General features: G+C 48.2%; 2 protein-coding genes and 1 long non-coding RNA gene across 4 annotated transcripts in view; 1 reads left to right on the top strand and 2 right to left on the bottom strand.

Moving 5' to 3' along the window:
• Nucleotides 1-721: 721 nt before the first annotated feature.
• Nucleotides 722-3,624, bottom strand: LOC309525144 (uncharacterized protein). The gene is made up of 2 exons (XM_082210592.1): nt 3,319-3,624; nt 722-2,128 (listed from the first exon to the last, which is right to left on the bottom strand). The coding sequence occupies exon 2, from the start codon at nt 2,112-2,114 to the stop codon at nt 1,197-1,199; it is 918 nt and encodes a 305-aa protein (XP_082066718.1). The 5' UTR covers nt 2,115-2,128; nt 3,319-3,624; the 3' UTR covers nt 722-1,196.
• Nucleotides 3,625-8,021: 4,397 nt separating this feature from the next.
• LOC309525024 (uncharacterized protein) lies at nt 8,022-23,806 on the bottom strand. Of its 2 annotated transcripts, XM_082210358.1 has the most exons (5): nt 23,675-23,806; nt 20,374-21,752; nt 17,631-17,744; nt 15,589-16,202; nt 8,022-8,712 (listed from the first exon to the last, which is right to left on the bottom strand). In XM_082210358.1, the coding sequence occupies exons 2-4, from the start codon at nt 20,918-20,920 to the stop codon at nt 15,625-15,627; spliced, it is 1,239 nt and encodes a 412-aa protein (XP_082066484.1). In that variant the 5' UTR covers nt 20,921-21,752; nt 23,675-23,806; the 3' UTR covers nt 8,022-8,712; nt 15,589-15,624. The 2 variants fall into 2 exon arrangements, with proteins under 2 accessions (XP_082066484.1, XP_082066483.1); XM_082210357.1 differs by lacking the exon at nt 8,022-8,712 and having other exon boundaries at nt 13,286-16,202; nt 23,675-23,805.
• LOC309525534 overlaps nt 13,237-23,853 on the top strand; it is a 116,909-nt gene continuing 106,292 nt past the window's right edge. Inside the window, exon 1 of the long non-coding RNA XR_014216391.1 lies at nt 13,237-15,161. This is a non-coding gene — a long non-coding RNA (uncharacterized lncRNA). The remainder of the gene's footprint in view (nt 15,162-23,853) is intronic.

Here is a 23,853-nt window from a genome sequence, read left to right as displayed (position 1 = left end):
GCCCAGTGGCTTGTGCTCCCCATGGACTCACCCACTGCTGTAATTGGCCTTGAGGGCAAAAAGGCCACCAGCCCTGCCATACGTGTTTAGCAACACAGAAAGGATTAAAAAAGCCAGGATCTGACAAGGGAGTTGCAGACATAAGTGTGTCCTACATGGAGCAACTCTCTGCCTTAATGGTGGTAGTAGTAGTAATTTGTCATTGTTGTTATTGTTATTTTACCCCACCCATCTGACTGGGTTGCCACTCTGGGAGGCTTCCAACATATATAAAAGCCTAATAAAACACACACTAAAAACTTCCCTAAACAGGGCTGCCTTCAGATGTCTTCTAAAGGTTACATAGTTGCTCATTTCCTTGACATCTGGTGGGAGGGCGTTCTACAGGGCGGGCGCCACTACCAAGGTGGCCCTCTGCCTGATCCCCTATAGCTTCACTTCTCGCATTGAGTGAACCACCAGAAGGCCCTCAGAGCTGGACCTCAGTGTCTGGGTAGAATGATGGGGGTGGAGACGCTCCTTCAGGTATACTGAGCCCAGGCCGTTTAGGGCTTTAAAGGTCAGCGCCAACACTTTGAATTATGCTCGGAAACATATTGGGAACCAATGTATGTCTCCGGCATTTCAGGAAGCAGGCCTGTGGAAGTGCTTTTTCTGAGAGCTCCCTGAGCAACTCTCCAAAGTTTGGGGAAGAGGTCTTACAATGGGAGACTTACAAAAGACATTCCAGAGTTGCATCCTATTTCCCTTAGCTTGCAGGTCCTATTTGTTAAGCAGAAGGGCACCAGGACAACAGCACAGAGGAGGAGTAGGAGGTAGCACCTATGGTATTTATTTGAGTCAATCTCTTCGGCTCAGGAAGGTAACAAATATAAAATGCAAACATTTTTTTCAAATAAATAACTAAATAAATACAAATATGGTTCGCCCTGGCTTATATTGAGCCATCAAAAGTCAGCTGTTGGATTTAAGTGTTTTATTACTGATACAGTGATATTTTCATATGTGTGTGTGCACACACACAAACAAACAAATACAAAAGAATAATATGGAAAAAAAATCCTTCCCCCAAGTGTCTTACACTGTAAAATTAGACAAGAGATCAAAGGAATGATAATGGAAGAATACACTAAACAAAAGTATACTCCAACTTAAGATCTGAGCACACACGGATGATTTCCCAGTGTTCCGAGCGTTTAAACAGGTTTCGCCGCTGTGTGGATCTTCTGATGCCTGGTAAGGTGCGAGATCCATCGGAAACTTTTCCCACACTGCGAGCATGAGTAGTGTTTCTCTCCTGTGTGAACTCTCTGGTGTGTGAGGAGACTTGCGTTCACGTGAAAACCTTCCCCACAGTCAGGACATTTATAAGGCTTCTCGGAGGTGTGTACTTTTTGGTGCTTGATGAGGACGGAGCTGTAGCTGAAGCTCCTCCCGCACTCGAGGCACTTGTAGGGTTTCTCACCCGTGTGTATTCTCTGGTGAATGAGGAGGTTTGAGCTCCGGTTGAAGCACTTCCCACAGTCGGAGCACTGGTAAGGTTTTTCTCCCGCGTGCTCAATCTGGTGCCTGATGAGATCGGAGCTGTACCGGAAGTTTTTCCCACACTCGAGGCATTTATAGAGTTTCTCCCCTGTGTGGGTTCTCTGGTGGGTAATGACATGTGAGGAGTGGTTGAAGCTTTTCCCACAAGTCATACAGGTGTACGGCCTTTCGCCTGTGTGGATTCTCTGATGAGCAATGAGGTGCGAACTCTTACTGAAGCTCTTCCCACACTCTGCACACTTGTAGGGCTTCTCCCCCGTGTGGACTCTCTGATGCGCGTTGAGGGCTGAGGTCCTGTTGAAGACTTTCCCACAGTCAGGGCAAGGGTGCTGTTTCTTTGACATCCGATTTCTTTGTTGAACAGGCAGCTTTCTTGCTTCCTTGGAGTGTCCTTGGGAAGGGAAACACTTCTGTCTTTCCGATTCAGAGCACTTGTTCGCTTGTGTTTCTGGCCCCTGTTGATTTTCAGAATCATCATCTACTTGGCAACAACTCCACGGGGATATTTCTGCTGCTGCCTTATGCAGTTTCACCTGTTCAGGACTTTCCTTCTGAAAAGTCTCCTCCATTTTCTATTCAGTGGCTGAAAGAAAAGAGAATCCAGACTTGTTTTAAACTAGAACAGTATCTATCAACCAGAGCTACTAGAATATATAATTCTAACACATCCTTAGAATTAAAGAACAGGGGTATCTCTGAGCACATTCTGCGCCTAGGAATTAAATCTCAGTACTGTACCCAAGTGGTGCTGGAGGAGACTCTTGGCAGAGTCTTCTTGCAGCCCATGGGACTCTTGAGAGTCCCGTGGACTGCAGGAAGAACAAACCTCTCCATTCTGAAGGAAATCAGCCCTGAGGGCTCACTGGAAGGACAGATCCTGAAGCTGAGGCTCCAATACTTTGGTCACCTCATGAGAAGAGAAGACTCCCTGGAAAAGAACCTGATGTTGGGAAAGATGGAGGGCACAAGGAGAAGGGGACGACAGAGGACGAGATGGTTGGTCAGTGTTCTCGAAGCTACCAGCATGAGTTTGACCAAACTGCGGGAGGCAGTGGAAGATCGGAGTGCCTGGTGTGCTCTGGTCCAGGGGGTCACGAAGCAGTGGCGTAGTGTGGGGGGTGCAGGGGGGCCGGCCGCACCAGGCGCAACATCTGGGGGTTAGGGTTAGGGGGCGCAAATTACTTGCCTTGCCCCGGGTGCTGACAACCCACGCTACGCCACTGTCATGAAGAGTCGGACTCGACTAAACGACTAAACAACAACAACACTGTACCAAAGCTGAATTTTGCCCACACACTCTTCATACAGAAGTTCTCTCCTGCTTTGCTTTCTTCATTTCAGCAGCCTAATTTTGGTGGGGAGAGTTATTTTGCTGCTACTGTTGCTGAACAGTGGGGTGTCAGAAACCCACCCGGATCTACTGCAAACTACCCAGCCATCTATCTACTAACCAGATGCCTGTGCAAAACCCTTAAGTAGGACCAGACTGCACCCTTGCTCTCCCCAATGTTCGATAGCAGAGCGTACTGCCTCCAACACTGGATGTGCAACATAGCCCTCTTGGCCAGTAGTAGCCCCACCCCTCTAGTGTGGAAATAATCACAAAAGAAAACCATCTCCCTTGCTCTCCTGCGCCCCTCTCCTCCGCGCGCAACGCGTGCCAATTCCATCCTTTGCAAGCGCAAGCGTGCGCGCATCCCCAGCGCCACCCGCAACTTTCATCCCGGATCGCGCTGCCCCCCCGCGCTTCTTCCTGGCATCTGTCTCACTCACCCGGGATTGTTCCCGCAAGAGCCTCCTCGCACCCCCTCCCCTCCTCCCGCCTATCCCGCTCGACAATGGCTGGGGCGCGTCAGTTCCCACTCCGGTCGGGCTCCGAGAGGAGGAGGAGGGCGGAGGCAGCGCAGCGCGCCCCGGCGGCTGCCTCTCTGCCTGCAGGCTCCCTCGGAGGAGAAAGCGGCGCTGCAGACGGCGCCGGCGTGGCCCACTCGGAGCCAGGATGTTCCTGAGCAGAGGAGGAAGAGAAGAGCAGCTTCCTCTAGGCTCGGCGAGCTTAAAGCGAGAGGCCTCTGGTGGCCGCGGCAACTTTCGGCACTGGGGTTTCTCTTCACCAGCCCCCACCCCTCCGCCCCCGTCCCCATGGGTGTAGCCAAGGGGGGCAAGCAAGGGCAGGGCCCCCCCTAAATAAAGTAAATCGATACAAAATAACGGAGGTTATGCCCCCCACTAACATAAAGCCTGGCTACCAGAGGGTACCAACTTGAATAAAATATTGGGGGGGTGCAGGTAAGCCGCGCCCCACATAATCAATCACATGGTGTGGTGCATGCACACCGTTTCAATGACAATGCCATTCTCAAATATTTATTGGGGTGGGTCGAAGCCGCCACGCCCCAAGGAGTTAGCTCCTGTGCTGGCTACACCCATGCCTGTTCCCAGGATTTGGGGTGGGCAGAGCTCCAGGAAAATGAAATAATAATAATAATAATAATAATAATAATAATAATAAAGATGTGAGTCTTGATGCACATGAAAGGGTGAGTTACAGATAGGTAGCCGTCTTGGTCTGCCATAGTCAAAATAAAAAAATTCCTTCCAGTAGCACCTTAAAGACCAACTAAGTTAGTTCTTGGTATGAGCTTTCGTGTGCATGCACACTTCTTCAGATACACACAAAGAAGTGTATCTGAAGAAGTGTGCATGCACACAAAAGCTCATACCAAGAACTAACTTAGTTGGTCTTTAAGGTGCTACTGGAAGGAATTTTTTTATTATGAAAGGGTGACTTCGCTTTTCTGGTCCACAAACCGGATTCGTGGGATGGGAAAGTCTCCATCCTACCTACTGGAACTAAGGAGGAGGAAGTGGTCAAGGCACTGCTACCACCTCCTGGGGTGATATAGTGAGTCGTAAGCTGGTAGCAAGTAAGAAAGCAGGAGGATGGCTGAGGGCACACTGAGGTTACGATCCGATAATCTTTATTGTCATTGTCCCATACAGAACAACAAAATTGAAAAATCTACGTCAGACATTCAAAAACCAACAAGCCTGCTATCCGAACTATCCCAGCCTGGTTAGCCCCTAAAAACTCTGATACCCCATTTACCCTAAAGGCCCAGCTGCCATTGTTTCCACTTACCTCTGCCAAACTCTTTGCGTATGTTCTCTACCATACTCTGCCAGGCGCCCAGGCCAGGGCTTTTCTGGTGGTGGCTCCACAAATGTAGAAAACATCAAGCAGGTCTAACGCCAAGCTGTTTTCAAGCTGGCTTTGGCTTCCCTTTTCTTTTTGCAATTATTTTCCAGGTTAGGAGAACATCCTTCAAGAAACAGATCAAAATTCCTTTGAGCTTTAAATAGAGTTCCAGAATTTTCTTTAGTGTGTGGGAGTGGCAGTCATGGCTTGATTGGTGTCAGCTGGAGGTGCAAATAAAAGGAAGTTGCTGGCTGCAACTTCGTCAAGAAGAAAGCACACACACACACATGATGAGTTTATACCGTGCTGGAGAGAGGTAGAAAGAATGTAACTACAGTGGTGCCTCGCAAGACGAAATTAATTCGTTCCGCAAGTTTTTTCTTCTTGCGAGTTTTTCGTCTTGCGAAGCACGGTTTCCCATAGGAATGCATTGAAAATCAATCAATGCGTTCCTATGGAGACCGTCTGGGGACAGAGGGGAAGCGCCACTCTGTCCCCTCTTTTGAAGCAAGGGGCGGAGAGGAGATCGCTTCTCCCCCTTGTCGCCCCTTGGTTCAAATGGGGTCCGGGGAGAGAGGGGAAGGCGCTGCGCCTTCCCCTCTGTCCCCGGAGCTTGCGGGGCTGGCAACAGGGAGAAGCGATCTTCGCGCCGCCCCTTGCTTCAAAAGAGGTCCGGGGACAGCAGGAAGCGCAGCGCTTCTCCCCGCCGCCCCTTGCTTCAAAAGAGGTCCGGGGACAGCGGGGAAGACGCGCTGCGCTTCCCGCTGTCCCGGGAGCTTGCAGGGCAAGCTTCGTTTTGAGAAGCAAGCCCATAGGGAAATTCATCTTGCGAAGCAACTCAAAAATGAAAAAACCTTTCATTTTGCGAGTTTTTCATCTCGCGAGGCGTTCGTCTTGCGGGGCACCACTGTAGTTTGTATATATTTGCAATAGAAATGTTTGTGCAACCAGTCAAGCAATAAAGAAACTCTTGACTGAGGAATTTGACTACAGCTACTGTTCTTGTCGCCTGTCTCCAGGGAAATACTCCGCTATAAACATGTGAAAAGTGGTTTTACTGAGGTGCTGCCACACAAGCAGATAGCACAAGCCGAAGTGTGTGTGGGGGGACCTCCAATAGTTCGAGGGTGCTGTACAGATGGAGGAAACCCAATGGTGTGAACCAAAGCTTGCTTTCAGGAAGCCATGACTGAGCCAGGGCCCAGGCTCAACGCTGTGGGAGCTAAAAAGGTACAGGCCAAACTTTCCTGAGCACATTCTTCCTGCCACAGAACTTTGAAAAATCCGAGGGCTCCCCTGGACAAAAACAAAGACACCAACCAGGATAACTTGGAGCAAAACAGCAGCCTGTAGGCTTGGCCTTTATTGGATACTGTCATGGCAGGACTCCCACCCGCAACAAGACGAAGCAAAATGGAAGCCCAGAACAAAACAAGACCCCAACTTTAATTAGTTACTAATCACCCAAACTACACCCCTAAGACTACATCACAACTACATCACAAAAAGGAAGAAGAGGAGTTTGGATTTGATATCCCGCCTTTCACTCCCCTTCAGGAGTCTCAAAGCGGCGAACATTCTCCTTTCCCTTCCTCCCCCACAACAAACACTCTGTGAGGTGAGTGGGGCTGAGAGACCTCAGAGAAGTGTGACTGGCCCAAGGTCACCCAGCAGCTGCATGTGGAGGAGCGGAGACGTGAACCCGGTTCCCCAGATTACGAGTCCACCGCTCTTAACCACTACACCACACTGGCTCTCTAAGGAGGGGTTGAGGGAGGAGTTGTGGTGGTAACCTGAGTGTCCTGTCACCTGGCTGGTTCCTCCTTTCCCCCTCCCCATGAGTACTTTCCAGGTGACAAAGGGGAGCTTGCAGTTTCCTGCCCCCAGAGGGAAGAGCTGGTCATTGTCCTTTGTTCCATTCGTGCTGAATCCACTCCCACATGCAAGTTCTTTGTGATCTTGATGGTCTTCTGTCTAGGACCATCAGGGTTGGCATAGCAACTGGGCAGGGCTCCTGCGCATGTGCTGGTATGATCAAGGGATTATGGCTGCCCTGTATCAAACCGTCCCCATTTTGTTGTCCTTCCTTCATGGAGTAAAATAAAAGTGCAACAGTGCAGATCCGATGTATTATTGATTTTTCTATGAATTTATAACAGAAGCGTAGCGTATGTAGTGTATGAGTGTGTGAAGTTTGTACAAACTGAATGATGGGGGGGGGGGTTTCCTGCGACAAAATAAATGTGGAGACAGGTCCTCTATTTTTCCTGACGATGGGGCAACTGGATGGGGTGAAAGCTCTAACTGTGGCACCAAAGAGACCCTTGGAAGATTCTGCCCTGCCTGCTTCCACCTCCTGCATTCCAAATAAACAGGAGAGAATTTGCCCTTCTGTCCCATTCAGGCCAGAATTCTGGAACATCACGTAATTTTTGCTCAGTACAAAGGGCTTATGGTATCCGAGTGTTGCTTTATGGCCTAGTCAACACCATGTCAGGGAAGGATGAGGTGTTTATTGTCTTGCCAAAGACCACTGGCCCTTCCTTTGAGAGAAGGGAGAAGTGATTTGAATCCTAAGAATCTATTTTATTCTTGGACTGTTGTTCTGTTGGGTCAGAGTGGATAGCATGCTGTTGTTGTTGTTACCTTGGCAAGTTTGGAGGCGAAGGTAGTCTACTACTTCTTTTGAATACAGTGGTACCTCGCAAGACGAATGCCTCTCAAGACGAAAAACTCGCAAGACGAAAGAGTTTTACGTTTTTTGAGTTGCCTCGCGAGACAAATTTCCCTATGGGCTTGCTTCGCAAGACGGAAACGTCTTGCAAGTTTGTTTCCTTTTTCTTAAAACCGTTACAGTAATACAGGGTGCATTGCTTGAAGAGGTGCAGTTGCGACTTGACTTCGGGGAGCAACTCATAGCACACAGTGTGGTAGCCTTTTTTGAGGTTTTCGAAGATTTTTTTGAAAAAACTGAAACCGTGCTTCGCAAGACGGAAAAACTCGCAAGACGAAAAAACTCGGGGAACGAATTAATTTCGTCTTGCGAGGCACCACTGTATTTGCTTTTTATTCCTGACCCAGTTCTCCTTAAATTCATAGAAATGCCATTTTTTCATGTAATGCATATAAGCCAGTACCGGACCTTACTGTTAACTATTGGTATCTTTGACGTAACGTGTTCCCTGTTCAGTTAAGAGTCAGTTATGCTTTCATTTGATTAAACTGGAATCCTGTAGCTGGCTGATGGAAAAGCACCACAAATACTATGAACCAAGGAATCTTTGCAATCATCAAATGATTTTAATTGCTAAGTTTTAAGAGTCCAGTAAGTCTCCGGGATAAAAAAGAAGAGCAAGAGAAAAAAGCAACTAAACAAACAAACAAACAAACAAACAAACAAACAAACAATCACATTTCATCATTTTACTCTCCCTTTTTTGTTTGTCCTCAGTGTCTGGTCACAAAAGAAAAAACAACACAGGATATGACCAGATGGAAGCTCAATGATAGAGAACTCCATCTTCCAGCAAGCCGACACATGCCTTTTTTACCTTCTGCAAAAACAGTATCCTATGCAGAATTTGGATTTATGAGACCCTCTACACTTTTATTCACATTGTTTCTTGCCTCCGGAGTTGTATAACATAGCAAAGAGACCTTTACTCACTTTTTTCTCTGGCCAGCCTTGAAGCAGAAAATGCTACCTTGGCTGCAAAATCCAGAAGGTTCTTTGCAGCCCCAGAATCAGTACTTTTTATTTGAGGGGTAAGGAAGCATAAATTCTTTTAGTCCCTGCACACACTGACTGAATCCCCAGAGATGCTCCTCTGGGCTTTATCCATTTCACTCCTGCCCCCTGCCCTTTGATGTGTTGCGGCTGTGCTGGACACACAGGGTTGTGTCTTCTTATGCAGCACAAAGTCAAAAGTCTCTTGGCAGTATAGCAGTTCCACCGGCGAAATGTTTTGCGCCTACAGAATACACAAGAAGTGGTGACTTTGTTGTGCAACGGATAGCAAAACCAGATTGTGCAGAGAGTTTCCGCTAGCAAAACTGTAGCGTCGGATTCCTCTTTTGCACAACATTAAGCGTGCCCTTGCACTAGTGAACAGGTTAACGCTGGATGCAACTCGCAGCCACAGGTTTGGACAAATAAGTAGCCCGCTCACTTGCAACTTAGCAGCCTGGTCTTCCTCCCAGTCTCAAGGAACACATGTATGCTGCATGCCATAGGGCTGGAAAAGATGCTGGTTGCGTGAGCTTGGCCACTGCATCGCTGGTGGACCTCAGTCTGGTTGGCTATTTTTATAAGCAATGATGTCAGGAGTCCAGGTTCCCAGCTTGATAACACAATAAGCGTAGGTAATTAAAAAGGAGGATTTATTGCAAAAACAAACTGCTCCGGACGGCTCCGACAAAGCCTCTGGCATCATTATTCAAGATGACCCTTCTGAAGACTCCTTCCGGCGTCAACAGAAGATACTGAACTTACGACCTTTCCGTCTCTTGTTTTGCTTCCTGTCTAGCAGCCCTCCCATTTGCCGACTCCTCGGACTTAGTGAATCAGCCCCACCCTCTTCTTGTTCTGAGAGGCTGTCTCTGAATCTATTCGCTCCTATTTGTGCTTACTGTGAGCTTTAGCTGTGTTCTAGCCTGCTCTCAGCTACTGCCTTATCACCCTGCCCATCAAGGTGTGGAAGAGCCGAAGTCTGCAGCTGTCTCCCCGCCTGACTTTCACCTAAGCCTTTCTGTTCCTGGCTGCTTTCTGCAGTTGGCTGCAAACTTTCTCTTGGCGCTGGCTCGTTCCTGACAAATGATGTCACAGAATCATAAGAATGTGAGAAGAGCTGACTGGATCAGGCCAGTGGCCCATCTAGACCAGCATCCTGTTCTCACAGTGGCCAAACAGATGGCTGTGGGAAACCGGCAAGCAGGATCTGAGCGCAACAGCCACTCTCCCCTCCTCCAGTTTCCAGCAATCGCTCTTCAGAAGCAGAGGCAGAGAATAGCCATCAGAGTCAGTAGCCATTGTTTGCCTTGTCGTCCCTGAATTTGTCCAATCCTCTTTTAAGGCCATCCAAGATGGCGGCCATCACTGCAGAAGCAAATTCCATCATTTTACTAGGTGCTGCTGTGTGAATAAGTACTGAATCTTCCAACACTCAAGTTACACTGGATGTGCACTAGTTCTAGTGCTATGAGAGAGAACGGGAGAAAAACTTGTATCGACGCACTTTCTCCTTCCTATGCATACTTTTATAGACATCTGTCTTCTTGTCTCTTACTCCTATTTCCCCTAAACTAAAAAGTCCCAAATGCTGCAATCATAGCATTGGAATGGACCTCAAAAGACTCTGTATTTGACCCTGCCATGCCAATAAAGGAAATCCACCTGCTATAGCAGGCGTGGGAAACCTCTGGCCTTCCAGATGCTGATGAACTACAACTCCCATCTGCCCCAAGAAGCACAGCCAATGGCCAGGGATGATGGGAGTTGTAGTTCAGCAGCATCCAGAGGGCCAAAGGTTTCCCCACACACAAACACCTGGGCTGCATCATCCATGATAGGCAACCAACCAGCCTCTGCTTATAAACCTCTGAATGAACAAGTGTCTATAATATTGCCAGGTAGTCTAGAAAAAAAAGTAGGAACGTAAGTCCTTCATCCAGAGGGATCCTGTGGGAAGCCAGGGGCCCTCAAAAGCAAATTCCTTCTAGCATACTGTACAACCACACTTCTGGTTTCCCTCTTATAAAAAAAAAGGTAAAGGACCCCTGACAGTTAAGTCCAGTCACAGACGACTCTGGGGTTAAGTCCAGTCACATATGACTCATCTCGCTTTACAGGCCGAGGGAGCTGGCGTTTTTCCGCAGACAGTTTTTCCGGGTCATATGGCCAGCATGACTAAGCCGCTTCTGGCACAACGGAGCACCGAAACCAGAGCAGCGCACGGAAATGCCGTTTACCTTCCCGCCGGAGCGGTACCTATTTATCTACTTGCACTTTTTTGCTTTCGAACTGCTAGGTTGGCAGGCGCAGGGACCGAGCAACGGGAGCTCACCCCGTCGTGGGGATTTGAACCACCAACCTTCTGATCGGCAAGCCCAAGAGGATCAGTGGTTTAGACCACAGCGCCATTGACTATTATTTGTTACAATCAAGGGCATCCTGATCAAATTTGCAGATGACACCAAACTGGGAGGGGTGGCTAACACCCCAGAGGACAGGATCACACTTCAAAATGACCTTGACAGATTAGAGAACTGGGCAAAAACAAACAAGATGAATTTTAACAGGGAGAAATGTAAAGTATTGCACTTGGGCAAAAAAAATGAGAGGCACAAATACAAGATGGGTGACACCTGGCTTGAGAGCAGTACATGTGAAAAGGATCTAGGAGTCTTGGTTGACCACAAACTTGACATGAGCCAACAGTGTGACGCGGCAGCTTAAAAAGCCAATGCAATTCTGGGCTGCATCAATAGGAGTATAGCATCTAGATCAAGGGAAGTAATAGTGCCACTGTATTCTGCTCTGGTCAGACCTCACCTGGAGTACTGTGTCCAGTTCTGGGCACCACAGTTCAAGAAGGACACTGACAAACTGGAACGTGTCCAGAGGAGGGCAACCAAAATGGTCAAAGGCCTGGAAACGATGCGTTATGAGGAACGGCTAAGGGAGCTGGGCATGTTTAGCCTGGAGAAGAGGAGGTTAAGGGGTGATATGATAGCCATGCTCAAATATATCAGGGGTCTGTAACCTTTAAGACAAAAAGAGCCACTTGGACCCGTTTCTGAAGAAAAAACACCTGGGAGCCGCAAATCCAAACTACAAGAAAGAAGATTCCACCTAAACATTAGGAAGAACTTCCTGACAGTAAGAGCTGTTCAACAGTGGAATTTGCTGCCAAGGTGTGTGGTGGAGTCTCCTTCTTTGGAGGTCTTTAAGCAGAGGCTTGACAGCCATATGTCAGGAGTGCTCTGATGGTGTTTCCTGCTTGGCAGGGGGTTGGACTCGATGGCCCCTGTGGTCTCTTCCAACTCTATGATTCTATGAATTCTTGCCCCAAAAATCTCAAAGCAACTTGACAGTGTAACTTTATAATAGTAGGATTTGGCAACACAGTATTTCCTCACTCTGGGCATTTGTAAGCTTTCTCCTATTGTATGTGAAACTTTTCTTATCAAAAGGGTTCCTGCTCCGCCATGGCTTCTCTGACATAAATCAAGGCTTGCACATTGGAAGAGGGGAAACCCTGCAGAAGGAACAGCAAAGAAGGTCTGACAGAACAAGTTCTCTTCCACAGCATACTTTCCAGAAGGGCAGTGAAATGGTCTGATTTTGCCATTCTAGGGATTATTTGCAGCTTAGCCTTTAAACTTGCATTAAAAAAATGTTCCTAGAATTTGTGCTTTGGCTGGACTCCTCCAGAGCGTACAATCTTTGACGCACAACGGTGCACGAGTATCGCTTTAAACCTTTCCAGCAATTTGTGGTTTCTTGGCTTCTAAACCGGAACGTGGTTTCAATCAAATCTCCGGCAGGCGACTGACTCCTCCTCTTCCTGCAAGATGTCTTGCTCTGTGGCAAAGCTCCGTGGCTTACGTGGTCTCTCGCCCCCACCCCATTTTGCAGGTCTTGGAACGTGATTTCTTAAATCTCTTCAACAGCATCCAAGTTTTTATGTGAAAGCACAGGCCATTCACTCCATAGAAAGCTTTCCGCCTTCTTTACACTTCCCACATTGTCACCTGCAAGGCCAAAACGAGAACAACCACAAATGACTCGAGCCTTTGGGGGCTGAGAAAGGACAGCATGGTAGCTGAGTAAAAAAAACACTTGTTTTTTATAAAATGATACCATTCAGGTTCAAATTCAAAATATCATTTCCCATAAGGCATATGACTGAACTCTATAATTCCAGAATATTATCCCCCCGTATTATAATATAATAATAAATCCCCCACTCTTACCTTAATCCACAAAGGTTAGGAATGTGCTTTAAATATTTTTATTATTTTAGAGCGGGATTCAACCTCGGGTTAAGTACTTAATTTGTTCTGGAGGTCTGTTCTTAACCTGAAACTGTTCTTAACTTGAAGCACCACTTTTAGCTAATGGGGCCTCCTGCTGCCGCTGCACCGCCGGATCACGATTTCTGTTCTCATCCTGAAGCAAAGTTCTTAACCTGAAGCACTATTTCTGGGTTAGTGGAGTCTGTAACCTGAAGCGTATGTAACCTGAGGTACCACAGTAATGAGTTCTGCTAGTGAACGCCCACACAAGGGCTTCTGCCAGCACAACAGGGCTTTCTCTGCCTCCCCTCAGGCACCCCCGTGTTTCAATAGCTCAGTCGGTAAAGCATGAGACTCTTAATCTCAGGGCTGTGGGTTCGAGACCCACGTTGGGGAACTAGATTCCTACATTGCAGGGGGTTGGACTAGATGACCCTCAGGGGTCCCTTCCAACTCTACAATTCTATGATTCTATGTGCAGGAGAAGAACAGATGAGATCATTTCATCTATCAAGCTGAGCCCATTAGTTATGTATTGCATTTATTTTCCCCTCACTTCAATTATAAAAGGATACAGACGACAACATTTAAAAGAACATCAGAAACATAAAATAACATTACTAAAAGTGCTCATCCTGAAACAACATAAAAATGGGTGGGTGCTGCTCCACTCTACTAAAAGATGGTCACTGACAGAGGCTGGGGTATCAACAAATCACATGACACTCAACCGAGAGCCAAAGGCGAGGATAAACAGGAACGTCTTTACCTAGCACCTAAAAGCTGTTAACAGTGGCAGACGCATCTCTCTGGCAAGAGCATTCCTCAGGTGGGGAGCCACCACTGAAAAGGCCTGTTCTCGTGATGCCACAATCTGCCCCTCCCTCAAAGGGGGCACTCGTAGAAGGGGTCTCAGATGATGAACACAAGGCTTATGCAGGGAGACTCAGTCCCAGAGGGACTGGGGATCTCAGAAACTGGGATCCTCCTCAAGCAATCAAAACCGAAACTAACATACATATTGCCATAGCCTCAATACAAATACCTTTTAGTGATACTGAAAGAAGCGTGAGATAGCATTGGCATATCAAATAAAGTCGTACCTTGGATCCCGAACACCTTGGTACCTGGACGTTTTGGCTCCCGAACGCCGCAAACCCAGAAGTGAATGTTTTGGTTTGTGAACGTTCTTTGGAAGCCGAACATCCGACGCGGCTTCTGATTGGCTGCAGAAGCTTCCTGCAGCCAATCGGAAGCCGCACCTTGGTTTCTGAACGCTTTGGAAGTCAAATGTTTAGTCAGAATCTCCTTTCTTGCAACTTCAAGCCACTGGTTCGAATCCTACTCTCCAGAGCAGAAGAAGACAAGCATGCTGCCTCCTCCATGTGACAGCCCTTAAGATATTTGAAGATCATATCTCCTCTCAGTCTCCTCTTTTCCAGGCTAAACATTCCCAGCTCCTCATAAGGCTTAGTTTCCAGACCTTTGATCATCTTGTTCACCCTCCTCTGCTCACGTTCCAGCTTTTCAACATCCTTCTTAAATTGTGGTGCCCAGAATTGGACACAGTATTCCAAGTGATGGTGTTTCCTGCTTGGCAGGGGGTTGGACTCGATGGCCCTTGTGGTCTCTTCCAACTCTATGATTCTATTCTATGATTCTAAGTGTGGTCTGACTTAGGCAGAATAGAGTGGTACTATGACTTCCCTTGATCTGGACACTATACAGATCAGCCTATATAATAATAATAATTTATTATTTGTACCCCGCCCATCTGGCTGGGTTTCCCCAGCCACTCTGGGTGGCTTCCAACAAAGATGAAAAATACATTAAAATGTCACACATTAAAAACTTCCCTGAACAGGGCTGCCTTCAGATGTCTTCTAAATGTCAGGTAGCTGTTTATCTCTTTGACATCTGGTGGGAGGGCGTTCCAGAATAGCATTATCTTTTCTTGCTGCTGCATCACACTGTTGACTCGTGTTAAGCTTGTGGTCCACCGAGACTCCGAAATCCGTCTCACATGTACTGCTAGTAAGCCAGGTGTCCCCCATATTATATTTGTGCAGCTGGTTCTTCCTGCCTAAGTGCAGAACCTTACATTTGTCCCTACTGAAATTCATCGTCATCATTTTATTATTTATATGCCTCCCATCTGGCTGGGTTGCCCCAGCCACCCTTGCTAGGCGCTTAGGGTTTCCCCCACCCCATATCTGGCCTCGTGACCTGACAGCCTTGCCTCCTGGGGGCTCCTCAGCTGATGGAGAAGGAAAGAGGGCATTGGAAAGGTACTCTAAAACCTCAACAGCTTCGAGTATCCAAGAAGCACTCGGATGCAAATGGGTTGAAATCTTTTCCTACAGCTGAAGCATTGATAGACAAGGTTCTCTCTCTCAATGTGTGTGTGTTTGGATCTGGATTTGATATCCCGCTTTATCACTACCCGAAGGAGTCTCCAAGCGGCTAACATTCTCCTTTCCCTTCCTCTCCCACAACAAACACTCTGTAAGGTGAGTGGGGCTGAGAGACTTCAGAGAAGTGTGACTGGCCCAAGGTCACCCAGCAGCTGCATGTGGAGGAGCGGGGAAGCGAACCCCAGATTACGAGTCTACCGCTCTTAACCACTACACCACACTGGCTCTCAGTGTGTGTGTGTGTGTGTGTACACCCTGCTTGCATTCAAAAGAAAATACTGGACCAAGGAGACGAGTGATGTGGAATTCTTAAGAACTCTGGCAGGAAACCCACTGAGGCCCTATATCTCTGGTTCCGCCCCCTTTGCCCCATTGCTTTCAATCCCACCTTCGCTACCTTAAGGGCTAGAAACTTACTTTTTCTTTAAAAGGAAAGCCAAGGCTCTCGGGGGTCTACGTCCCATCCCCAATGCTCATCTCTGCGCCCACGTGGTACGAGGGGAGGATGGCAAAATACACCCGGCCCGGATCGCAGGAGGAGCTCTCCCTGGGATGAAGCCTCTGGTGCCTAATAAAGGTCAACTGGTGGTGAAAGGTTTTGCCGCAGTCGAGACACTTGTAGGGTTTGTCCGCCGAGTGAGTTTTCTGGTGCTTGCTCAGGTCTGAGCGGTCCCGGAAGCTCTTGTGGCAGGTGCTGCATTCAAAGGGCTTTTCTCCCGTGTGGATCCGCTCGTGAGTGACCAGGTGGGACTCGTACCGGAACCTCTTCCCGCACATGAAGCAGAGGTGCCTCCTCTCTGAGCGGAGGAACCGCTCACACACAGGAGAGGCGGCGCTCCCGTCCTCTGCCGATTCCCTTCCCCTCGCCGCCGGCCGTTTCCACTGCCCCCTGGAGAAGCCTGGCCTGGCCTTAGAGGCCTCTCTCCTTCGGGGATCCAGGATCTGCAGCCTTCCCAGTAAGGTCCGAGAAAGTCTCTCGTGGGATGAGGGGTCCTCTTCCTCATGCTCCGTGGGCACACCATCATCACAGGCTGGAACAGAAGTCACAGGGTCACAAAAGAAATGACAGCCACGATTATTCTCCCCTTGACTTTATACCCAGGCCCTTCCTCCCCAAGGAACCCAGAATGGCAAACAGATACGCAAATTTAAAAACAAAAGCAAGGACATTCTAAAACAGATTAACACATTCCAAAAGCAATTACCGTTGCAACACCTTAAAAGCAGTTTAGGTAAAGGTAAAGGGACCCCTGACCATTAGGTCCAGTTGTGACCGACTGGGGTTGCGGTGCTCATCTCGCTTTACTGGCCGAGGGAGCCGGCGTACAGCTTCCGGGTCATGTGGCCAGCATGACTAAGCTGCTTCTGGCAAACCAGAGCAGCGCATGGAAACGCCATTTACCTTCCCGCCAAGGCGGTACCTATTTATCTACTTGCACTTGACGTGCTTTCGAACTGCTAGGTTGGCAGGAGCAGGGACCAAGCAACGGGAGCTCACCCCGTCGCAGGGATTCGAACCGCCGAATTTCTGATCAGCAAGTCCTAGGCTCTGTGGTTTAACCCACAGCGCCACCCGTGTCCCTAAAAGCAGTTTAAAGCGTGCTAAAAAGCAATTACATTTAAAAACATGCCTGCTGCTCTGTATTTCCCTCGCAGAGTTACAACTGCTAGAGTGGCTTAACAGTCTTGACCGTCCTTCTTCCCAGGGAACTCTGGGAATTGTAATACCCGCGAGGGGAATAGGGAGTCTCCTGACAACTCTCAGCACTAGGGCTGGGAGATATATTGTCCAAGAACGGATTGAAGTCCATATCGTGATTTTGGTTTCATTGTTTTATGGCAAATCGTATTGTCTGCTAGAGCTGAGCGATGTCTGTCTTTCAATATCATGTTATATCGCCAGCTAAACATTGTGATATACCAATATATGGGACCTATAGAAAAATGGCAACTTAAGCTGACAGAATATGTGCAGCTTGCAGACTTAACATACAGAATAAGAGAACAACATACGTTTAGAGAATATTGGAAAATGTTTATCGAATATATGTGGGGAAGTTGTGTACACTTGAAAATGTTGGCAGCATTAAGATAAATTCATTTTGATGGATGTAATAATGGAATAGGTACTGAATGGTTTAGTTTATGTAAAAGATGCAGGGATTTATTATATGCAAAATGAACCATGGAAAGAGAAGAAGGGACTTTAAATTGTGCTCTTATATCCAATTTCCCTTTCTACATATACTGTAATGTTTTATTGTTGCTATGGCCATTGGCTAATGTGAATAAAGTTTTATCAGGTGGATGCCAACAAAACTGCTCTAAATGTGTAGTGCAGACAGGGCCTAAGAGTCAAGGGGGAAAGACAGGGAGTTATGTAAAGCAAAGAATCTCCTTCAGAAGCCCCCAGTTCTTCAGCTAGCAGGGTCTCCTGCTGGCTCTCTCGATTCCCTCACCGCTACAGATGCTTCCTGGACTCTCCCTCTGCTCCTCATCCTGATGGTCCGAGGGCAAAGGCGCCACGCCCGGCTCCAGGCCGCAGAGAGTACCGGGATTAGGAATCTGAAATCCTGGCACAAAGCAGGGAAAGATAACAAGATGAAATGAGCAATTCTTATAGAGGGGCCAGATTTCTGCTAGGCTAGATTTTCCTTGATGCTGCTCCCAGATGGATGACTCCTAGCACCACACAACCATTGCTCCTCCTCTGAAAGCCACAAAATTCAGCGGCAAAGTTCACCCTGCTGTGTTATGCTCACATCAGTGGACATGACACGGCTACTGCTGCAGCAGCTGAAAAAGGGAAAGGTAAACTTTTGAAAAAACAAAACCAAATGCAATCCTGAACAACAACCACTACCAAATATTTATTTTGCACCAAGTGCTGATTCATTTAGGCATGGCTCCCCATTCAATATCTGGTTCAGGAGTGCAGAAACCTTTTTATTAAGAAAATAAGGTAAAGGTAAAGGTACCCCTGCCCGAACGGGCCAGTCTTGACAGACTCTGGGGTTTGTGCGCCCATCTCACATCTATTGGCCGGGGGCCAGCGCTGTCCGAAGACACTTCCGGGTCACGTGGCCAGCGTGACAACGCTGCTCTGGCGAGCCAGAGCCGCACACGGAACGCCGTTTACCTTCCCGCTGGTAAGCGGTACCTATTTATCTACTTGCCCCCGGGGGTGCTTTCGAACTGCTAGGTGGGCAGGCGCTGGGACCGAGCAGCGGGAGCGCACCCCGCCGCGGGGATTCGAACCGCCGACCTCTCGATCGGCAAGCCCTAGGCGCTGAGGCTTTAGCCCACAGCGCCACCCGCGTCCCGCTATTAAGAAAATACACGTTGCTAAATGGCCGGTGACCCAAAAGGGTGTTTAAAAATAATACGAAATTACTAATATTGTGTTATATTGCATTTGTGGCTTAGGGCCCTCGTATTTACAGGACCGCCTCTCCTGGTATGCCCCGCAGAGGACCTTAAGGTCCATGAATAACCATAGTTTAGAGGTCCCGGGCCCTAAGGAAGTCAGATTATCCTCCACCAGGGCCAGGGCCTTTTCAGTGATGGCTCCAACCTGGTGGAATGCTCTGCCCCATGAGACCAGGGCCCTGCAGGATTTAACTTCCTTCCGCAGGGCCTGTAAGACAGAACTATTCCGCCTGCCTTTCAACTTGAACTTAGCTAGATCTTTTATTCCCCTTCCTTCCCTCCCCCTCCCCCTCCCCATTTTTATGAAGATTACCCGCTCTGGGATCCCACAGCTAATTCTCCCCTGGTCTCCTTGCTGGCCCAAATAGGACTAATTTAGCCCGTTAGCCCTGGTGATCATCTAATGTTTATTGGATGGATTTCCCCCCTAAATTGATTTTTGAATTCTGAATTTATTATTAACGTTTCATACTGTATTTTATGCTGTTTTTTGTTGCATCAAATAAGTGTTTTAAATTTGTTGTTAGCCGCCATGAGCCTGGTTTCCTGAACAGGGAAGGGCGAGGTATAAATAAAAATTTATTATTATTAATTTATTATTATAGCAGGAATTTAGGAAGCTGCCTTGCATTGAGTCAGACCACTGGCCCATCTAGGTTAGTATTGCCTGCACTGACTAGCAGCTGCTTCCCAGTCTGACCTGGAGAGGCCAGGGATTGAGCTTGAGGCCTTCTGCATGCTCTACCGCCGAGATACAGGTCTTCATTATTTCATTATACATTATGTAATAAAACTATTATGGTCAACAACATTTACATCTTTTAATCCATCAGTTCCCAAACTCGCCCCCCCCCCGCTCCAAAATGGCTGGTGGTCTTGGTAGACCACTTAGTGATTTTTCTTCCAATCACAGCCATTGTTAGATTTGATTTTCAATCGGCTTTTCTTTTCTTTTTTTGCTTCATTTATTTTTTACATACTGTATTTTACTGTACAGTTGTACCTCGGATCCCAAACGCCTTGCGACTCGAACGTTTCGGTTCCCGAATGCCACAAACCCGGAAGTGAGTGTTCCGGTTTGCGAACGTTCTTTGGAACCCAAACGTCCGACGCAACTTCCTATTGGTTGCAGGGGCTTCCGATTGGCTGCAGCAGCTTCCTGCAGCCAATCGGAAGCTGCGCCTTGGTTTTCGAAAATTCTGGAAGTCAAACGGATTGACATTGGCATCCCACAAAATTCAGACTGTAACACAAGGGAACCACAAGGCAAAAAGAAACAATGAAGAGGCAATGGAAAGCCATAGAGCTTGCACGTCCCGTCCCCACAAGCAGATGGGGTGGAAGAGGCAAGGTGTTGGAGGTAAGAAAGGCACAGGAAGGCACAGTGGTACCTCGGTTTATGAACTTAATCCATTCTGGAAGTCTGTTCTTAAACTGAAACCATTCTTAAACTGAGGCGCACTTTCCCTAATGAGGCCTCCCGCTGCGGTGCCCTTCCATGGTTCGGCTTCCGTTCCTAGACCAAGGTAAAGTTCACAAACCGGGACACTACTTCCGGTTTTGCGACGTTCGTAAACCGAATCATTTGCAAACAGGATAGTTCTTAAACCGAGGTACCGCTGTACTGGGACTCCCAGTTTATGCACCCTATGCCCATGAGGATCAGAGGCGGCAATGCGCTAAGCATATCCCACAGCGTGCGCACTTAGCGCTCCCTTGGAGCAAAGTGGTACGACCCAGAAACAAACACAGATGAATACAGAATTTCCTCACTGGCGTGAAGGTTCCTGTGTCCAATAAGCTGAAAGCTGTGGCAAAACCCTTCTCCGCAGTCGGGACACATATAGTTTTCTTCCGTTGCACGGCCCGGTACGTGCACAACAAGATTCGAGCTCTCTTGGTTGTTTTTCTCACAGTCGGGGCATTTATGGGATCTGCCCACCGCAGGGGAAGTCTGGCTGGCAACGGAGACTAAAGTGCCGCTGATGATTTTCCCGCATTCCAGGCAACTCCGGCAGGACTTCGCTTTCTCTTCCTCGTGGCCCCTCACGTGCTTCACAAGACCCGTCCGGTAGCGAAAGCTTTTCCCACACTGGTTGCAGTGAAAGGGCGTTTCTCCTGTGTGGATTCTGCGGTGCGTGTTAACATCCGTGCTCTGCCGGAAGCTTTTCCCACACTCCGGGCATTTGTACGGCTTCTCGCCCGTGTGGAGCCTTTTATGTCGGACAAGGTGAGAGTTCCGTTTAAAATTCCTCCCACAGTCCGGGCACGGGTACTCCTTCCTTATACCCGATGTTCTTGGCTGTGGCGGCGCTTCCATGAAAAACCTTCTGCCCCAGAAGGAAGAGTCCTATTTTTATCTCCTAGAAACCGTCTCCAGCTTTTCCTAAAAAATTGGGAATTGGGGATAACACCAGATTTAGGTTCGATGAGGCCCTAAGCTACTGAAGATAATGGGGCCCTTTATATATCCAGCTGTCCTTTGTCAACAACAAACTGTCGCTGTTTTTTGTGTTGAATATATGCAATGTGGTAATTTATGGACCTAATAGGTATCTAAAGCCATTTTCACATAACAAAATATGTATTTGATCAAAGTAATTGTTGAACTGAAATACAATTAAGAAGTAGTATATTAATAGTGAAATTTTTTGAGGGGGGAGGGCCAAGAGAGTGGAGCCCTAAGCTATAGCTTGTTTAGCTTATACATAAATCCGGCACTGCTCTGGCTGCAAAACAGTCAAAAATTACCACAGGAATTCCGAGGAAAACCTCACAATATGAAACGTCAAAACCTCCAAACTCGAGTGGAAAGCCACCTGAGGTGAGGTGGAAGGTAGACGGTCCATTTTGAGATAACAGGTCTCTTCATCGGTGGGATGAAATTTTGATGGACGGGTCAAGTTTACAGGCCGCAGTAGATGCATTTGCTGACACAAAGGATGACTTGGTTCATGGATCTGAAGAGCTGTAAGGGACCCCAAGGGTCAAGCATGCACCGAAGTGGCATCCAGCCCACAAAAACTGCTACTGAAATGAGTTTGCTTTCCTTTAAGGTGCCACAGGAGGACGTTCTGTCATTGCTTTGGTCCAAGAAGAAAGCCACACACTTTTTTCAATACTCACAAAAGTGTTTTCATGGGTTCCCATGGCTAGGAAAAGTAAAACAAAACAAAGAGAGATATGGTCATTCTTGTATCTGAGGTTTTATATCTCCCAATTTTATACATTTTTGTTTGTTGGTTTGTTCTGGAAGACACTCTTTCCAAATTACTTCCACAGAGCTGGTATTCTGGCCTATCAGTTTCCCTGAGATTTCTCTTAATCTGCACTGTTAACATCCCCCTATGCAACAGGAGTGCGGGGGGGAATTGGACTGTTTCAACTCAAATGGGCGGGGTAGAAATATAATAATAATAATAATAATAATAATAATAATAATAATAATAATAATAAAACTGATTGTAATAATAATATTAAGCTGGTTGCAATTGTTGTTGTTACAATCAGCTTAGTGTTTTAAAAGAATCTCTAAGTAGCATACAATATAAAGTAAAAGTAAAGGGACCCCTGACCATTAGGTCCAGTCGTAGCCGACTCTGGGGTTGCGGCAATCATCTCGCTTTATTGGCCGAGGGAGCCAGCGCATAGCTTCCGAGTCATGTGGCCAGCATGACTAAGCTGATTCTGGCAAACCAGAGCAGCGCACGGAAACATCGTTTACCTTCCCGCCAGAACGGTACCTATTTATCTACTTGCACTTTGACATGCTTTCGAACTGCTAGGTTGGCAGGAGCAGGGACCAAGCAACGGGAGCTCACCCCGCTGCGGGGATTCGAACCGCCGACCTTCTGATCAGCAAGTCCTAGGCTCTGTGTGTGGTTTAACCCACAGCGTCACCCGCATCCCATAGCGTACAATATAAAAGCTATCAATACACAGACATGTCCTTGTTGCTGTGGATTTTGCGCAGCCCCTCACACTGAACTGGGGAAGGGCCACATCCCAGTTCACCTTAGCTTCACATGCAAAAGTTCACAGATTCAATCCAGGTAGGGCTCAGAACAGCCCTAGTAAACAGCTCTCACACATCTGATTTGAACCAACCCACAGTTTGGGGACTGCAGGCTTGCTGTCAGGAGCAGATCATCCTATAGAAGACATCCCCAAACTTGGCCCTCCAGCTGTTTTGAGACTACAACTCCCATTATCCCAGTGGTCAGGGATGCTGGGAACTGTAATCCCAAAACAGCTGGAGGGCCGAGTTTGGGGGTGCCTGTCCTATAGCTTCCTTCATGAGGTCCTCCAGAGAAGTCTGAAGATCCTCCACAGACCTGCACATGGCCCCATCAGCGGTGGGCAACCTGTGGCTGCCCAGATATCGCTGGACTCCCATGTCCTCTCAACCCCAGGCAGCAATGCCAGCCAGTGGTCAGAGACGATGGGGGCAGGATCTGGAAGGTCACAGGATCCTCACTCGCGATCCAAGTGCAGAGTCTCTCCGGGGACAACAGGAGGGTAAAATGAGTACATAAAGAGAAGTTCCACAGACATTGCTTGTCACTTATCCTCACTGCTGCAGCAGCAGCTGCATACTAGCAGACACCCCATGGCCTCAAGAACCCCAGGACACATGGGCGTAGCCAGGATTTTTGTTGCGGGAGGGAGGGGCAGGCCTTGTGTTTGGGGCAGCAGAACCGACGTGATTGGTCAGTTAGTTAAGTATTTCTATTGTTTCCTTGATGGGGGGGGCAAGCCAGGACACTATTCATCACTCCAAAAATCAGTGCTCGTGCTGGCTCACACTTCCCCCGTGAGTGTAGCTTCTTGGTTGCGGGGGGGGGGGAGTGCCGTCCCCAGTGACAGGCACCTTATCTGGAGGGGAGGAGAGACCACTAGGCACCACCACCACCTTCTCCTCCCAGGGCAGCAGCAATAACCGCCCGTACAGGCCTCTCGGGCCCCACCCAGGACCCCTAGCCGGCGATGGTGGTGGTTGTGCGTAAAGGGGGACTTTGCGCTCCGGATCAAGTTTGCCACCAGGAATCACCCCCACCCCCTTTCCCCTGCTCACCCGATCAGGCGCTCGGAGGGGTGGGCTTAGAATCTTCCGCCACCCCCTGGATCGATCCAGGCCGGATGCGTGGGTGGGGGAGCCGCAGTCGCCACTCGGGTCGGGCGCTCCGCGGCCCGCGCGCGCACACAGCCACACAGGAAGCGAGGCTCAAGGTCTATCGCCAGCGCTCGACCACG

The sequence above is a fragment of the Podarcis vaucheri genome (assembly GCF_965113315.1).
Source record: "Podarcis vaucheri genome assembly, chromosome: 2".
NCBI lineage: Eukaryota > Metazoa > Chordata > Lepidosauria > Squamata > Lacertidae > Podarcis > Podarcis vaucheri.
Note: the sequence above shows the minus strand (reverse complement) of the source record. Positions and strands in the feature narration are given on the sequence as shown.

Excerpts from the sequence above, each read along its gene's own strand:
- LOC309525144 (XM_082210592.1), bottom strand. The coding sequence starts at position 2,114 with ATGGAGGAGACTTTTCAGAAGGAAAGTCCTGAACAGGTGAAACTGCAT.
- LOC309525024 (XM_082210358.1), bottom strand. The coding sequence starts at position 20,920 with ATGGAAGCGCCGCCACAGCCAAGAACATCGGGTATAAGGAAGGAGTAC. Across the intron at positions 17,745-20,373 it reads ACACAGGAACCTTCACGCCA|GATTTCAGATTCCTAATCCC; the intron begins GTGAGGAAATTC and ends GCTTTGTGCCAG. Across the intron at positions 16,203-17,630 it reads TCCAGGAAGCATCTGTAGCG|CCTGTGATGATGGTGTGCCC; the intron begins GTGAGGGAATCG and ends CTTCTGTTCCAG.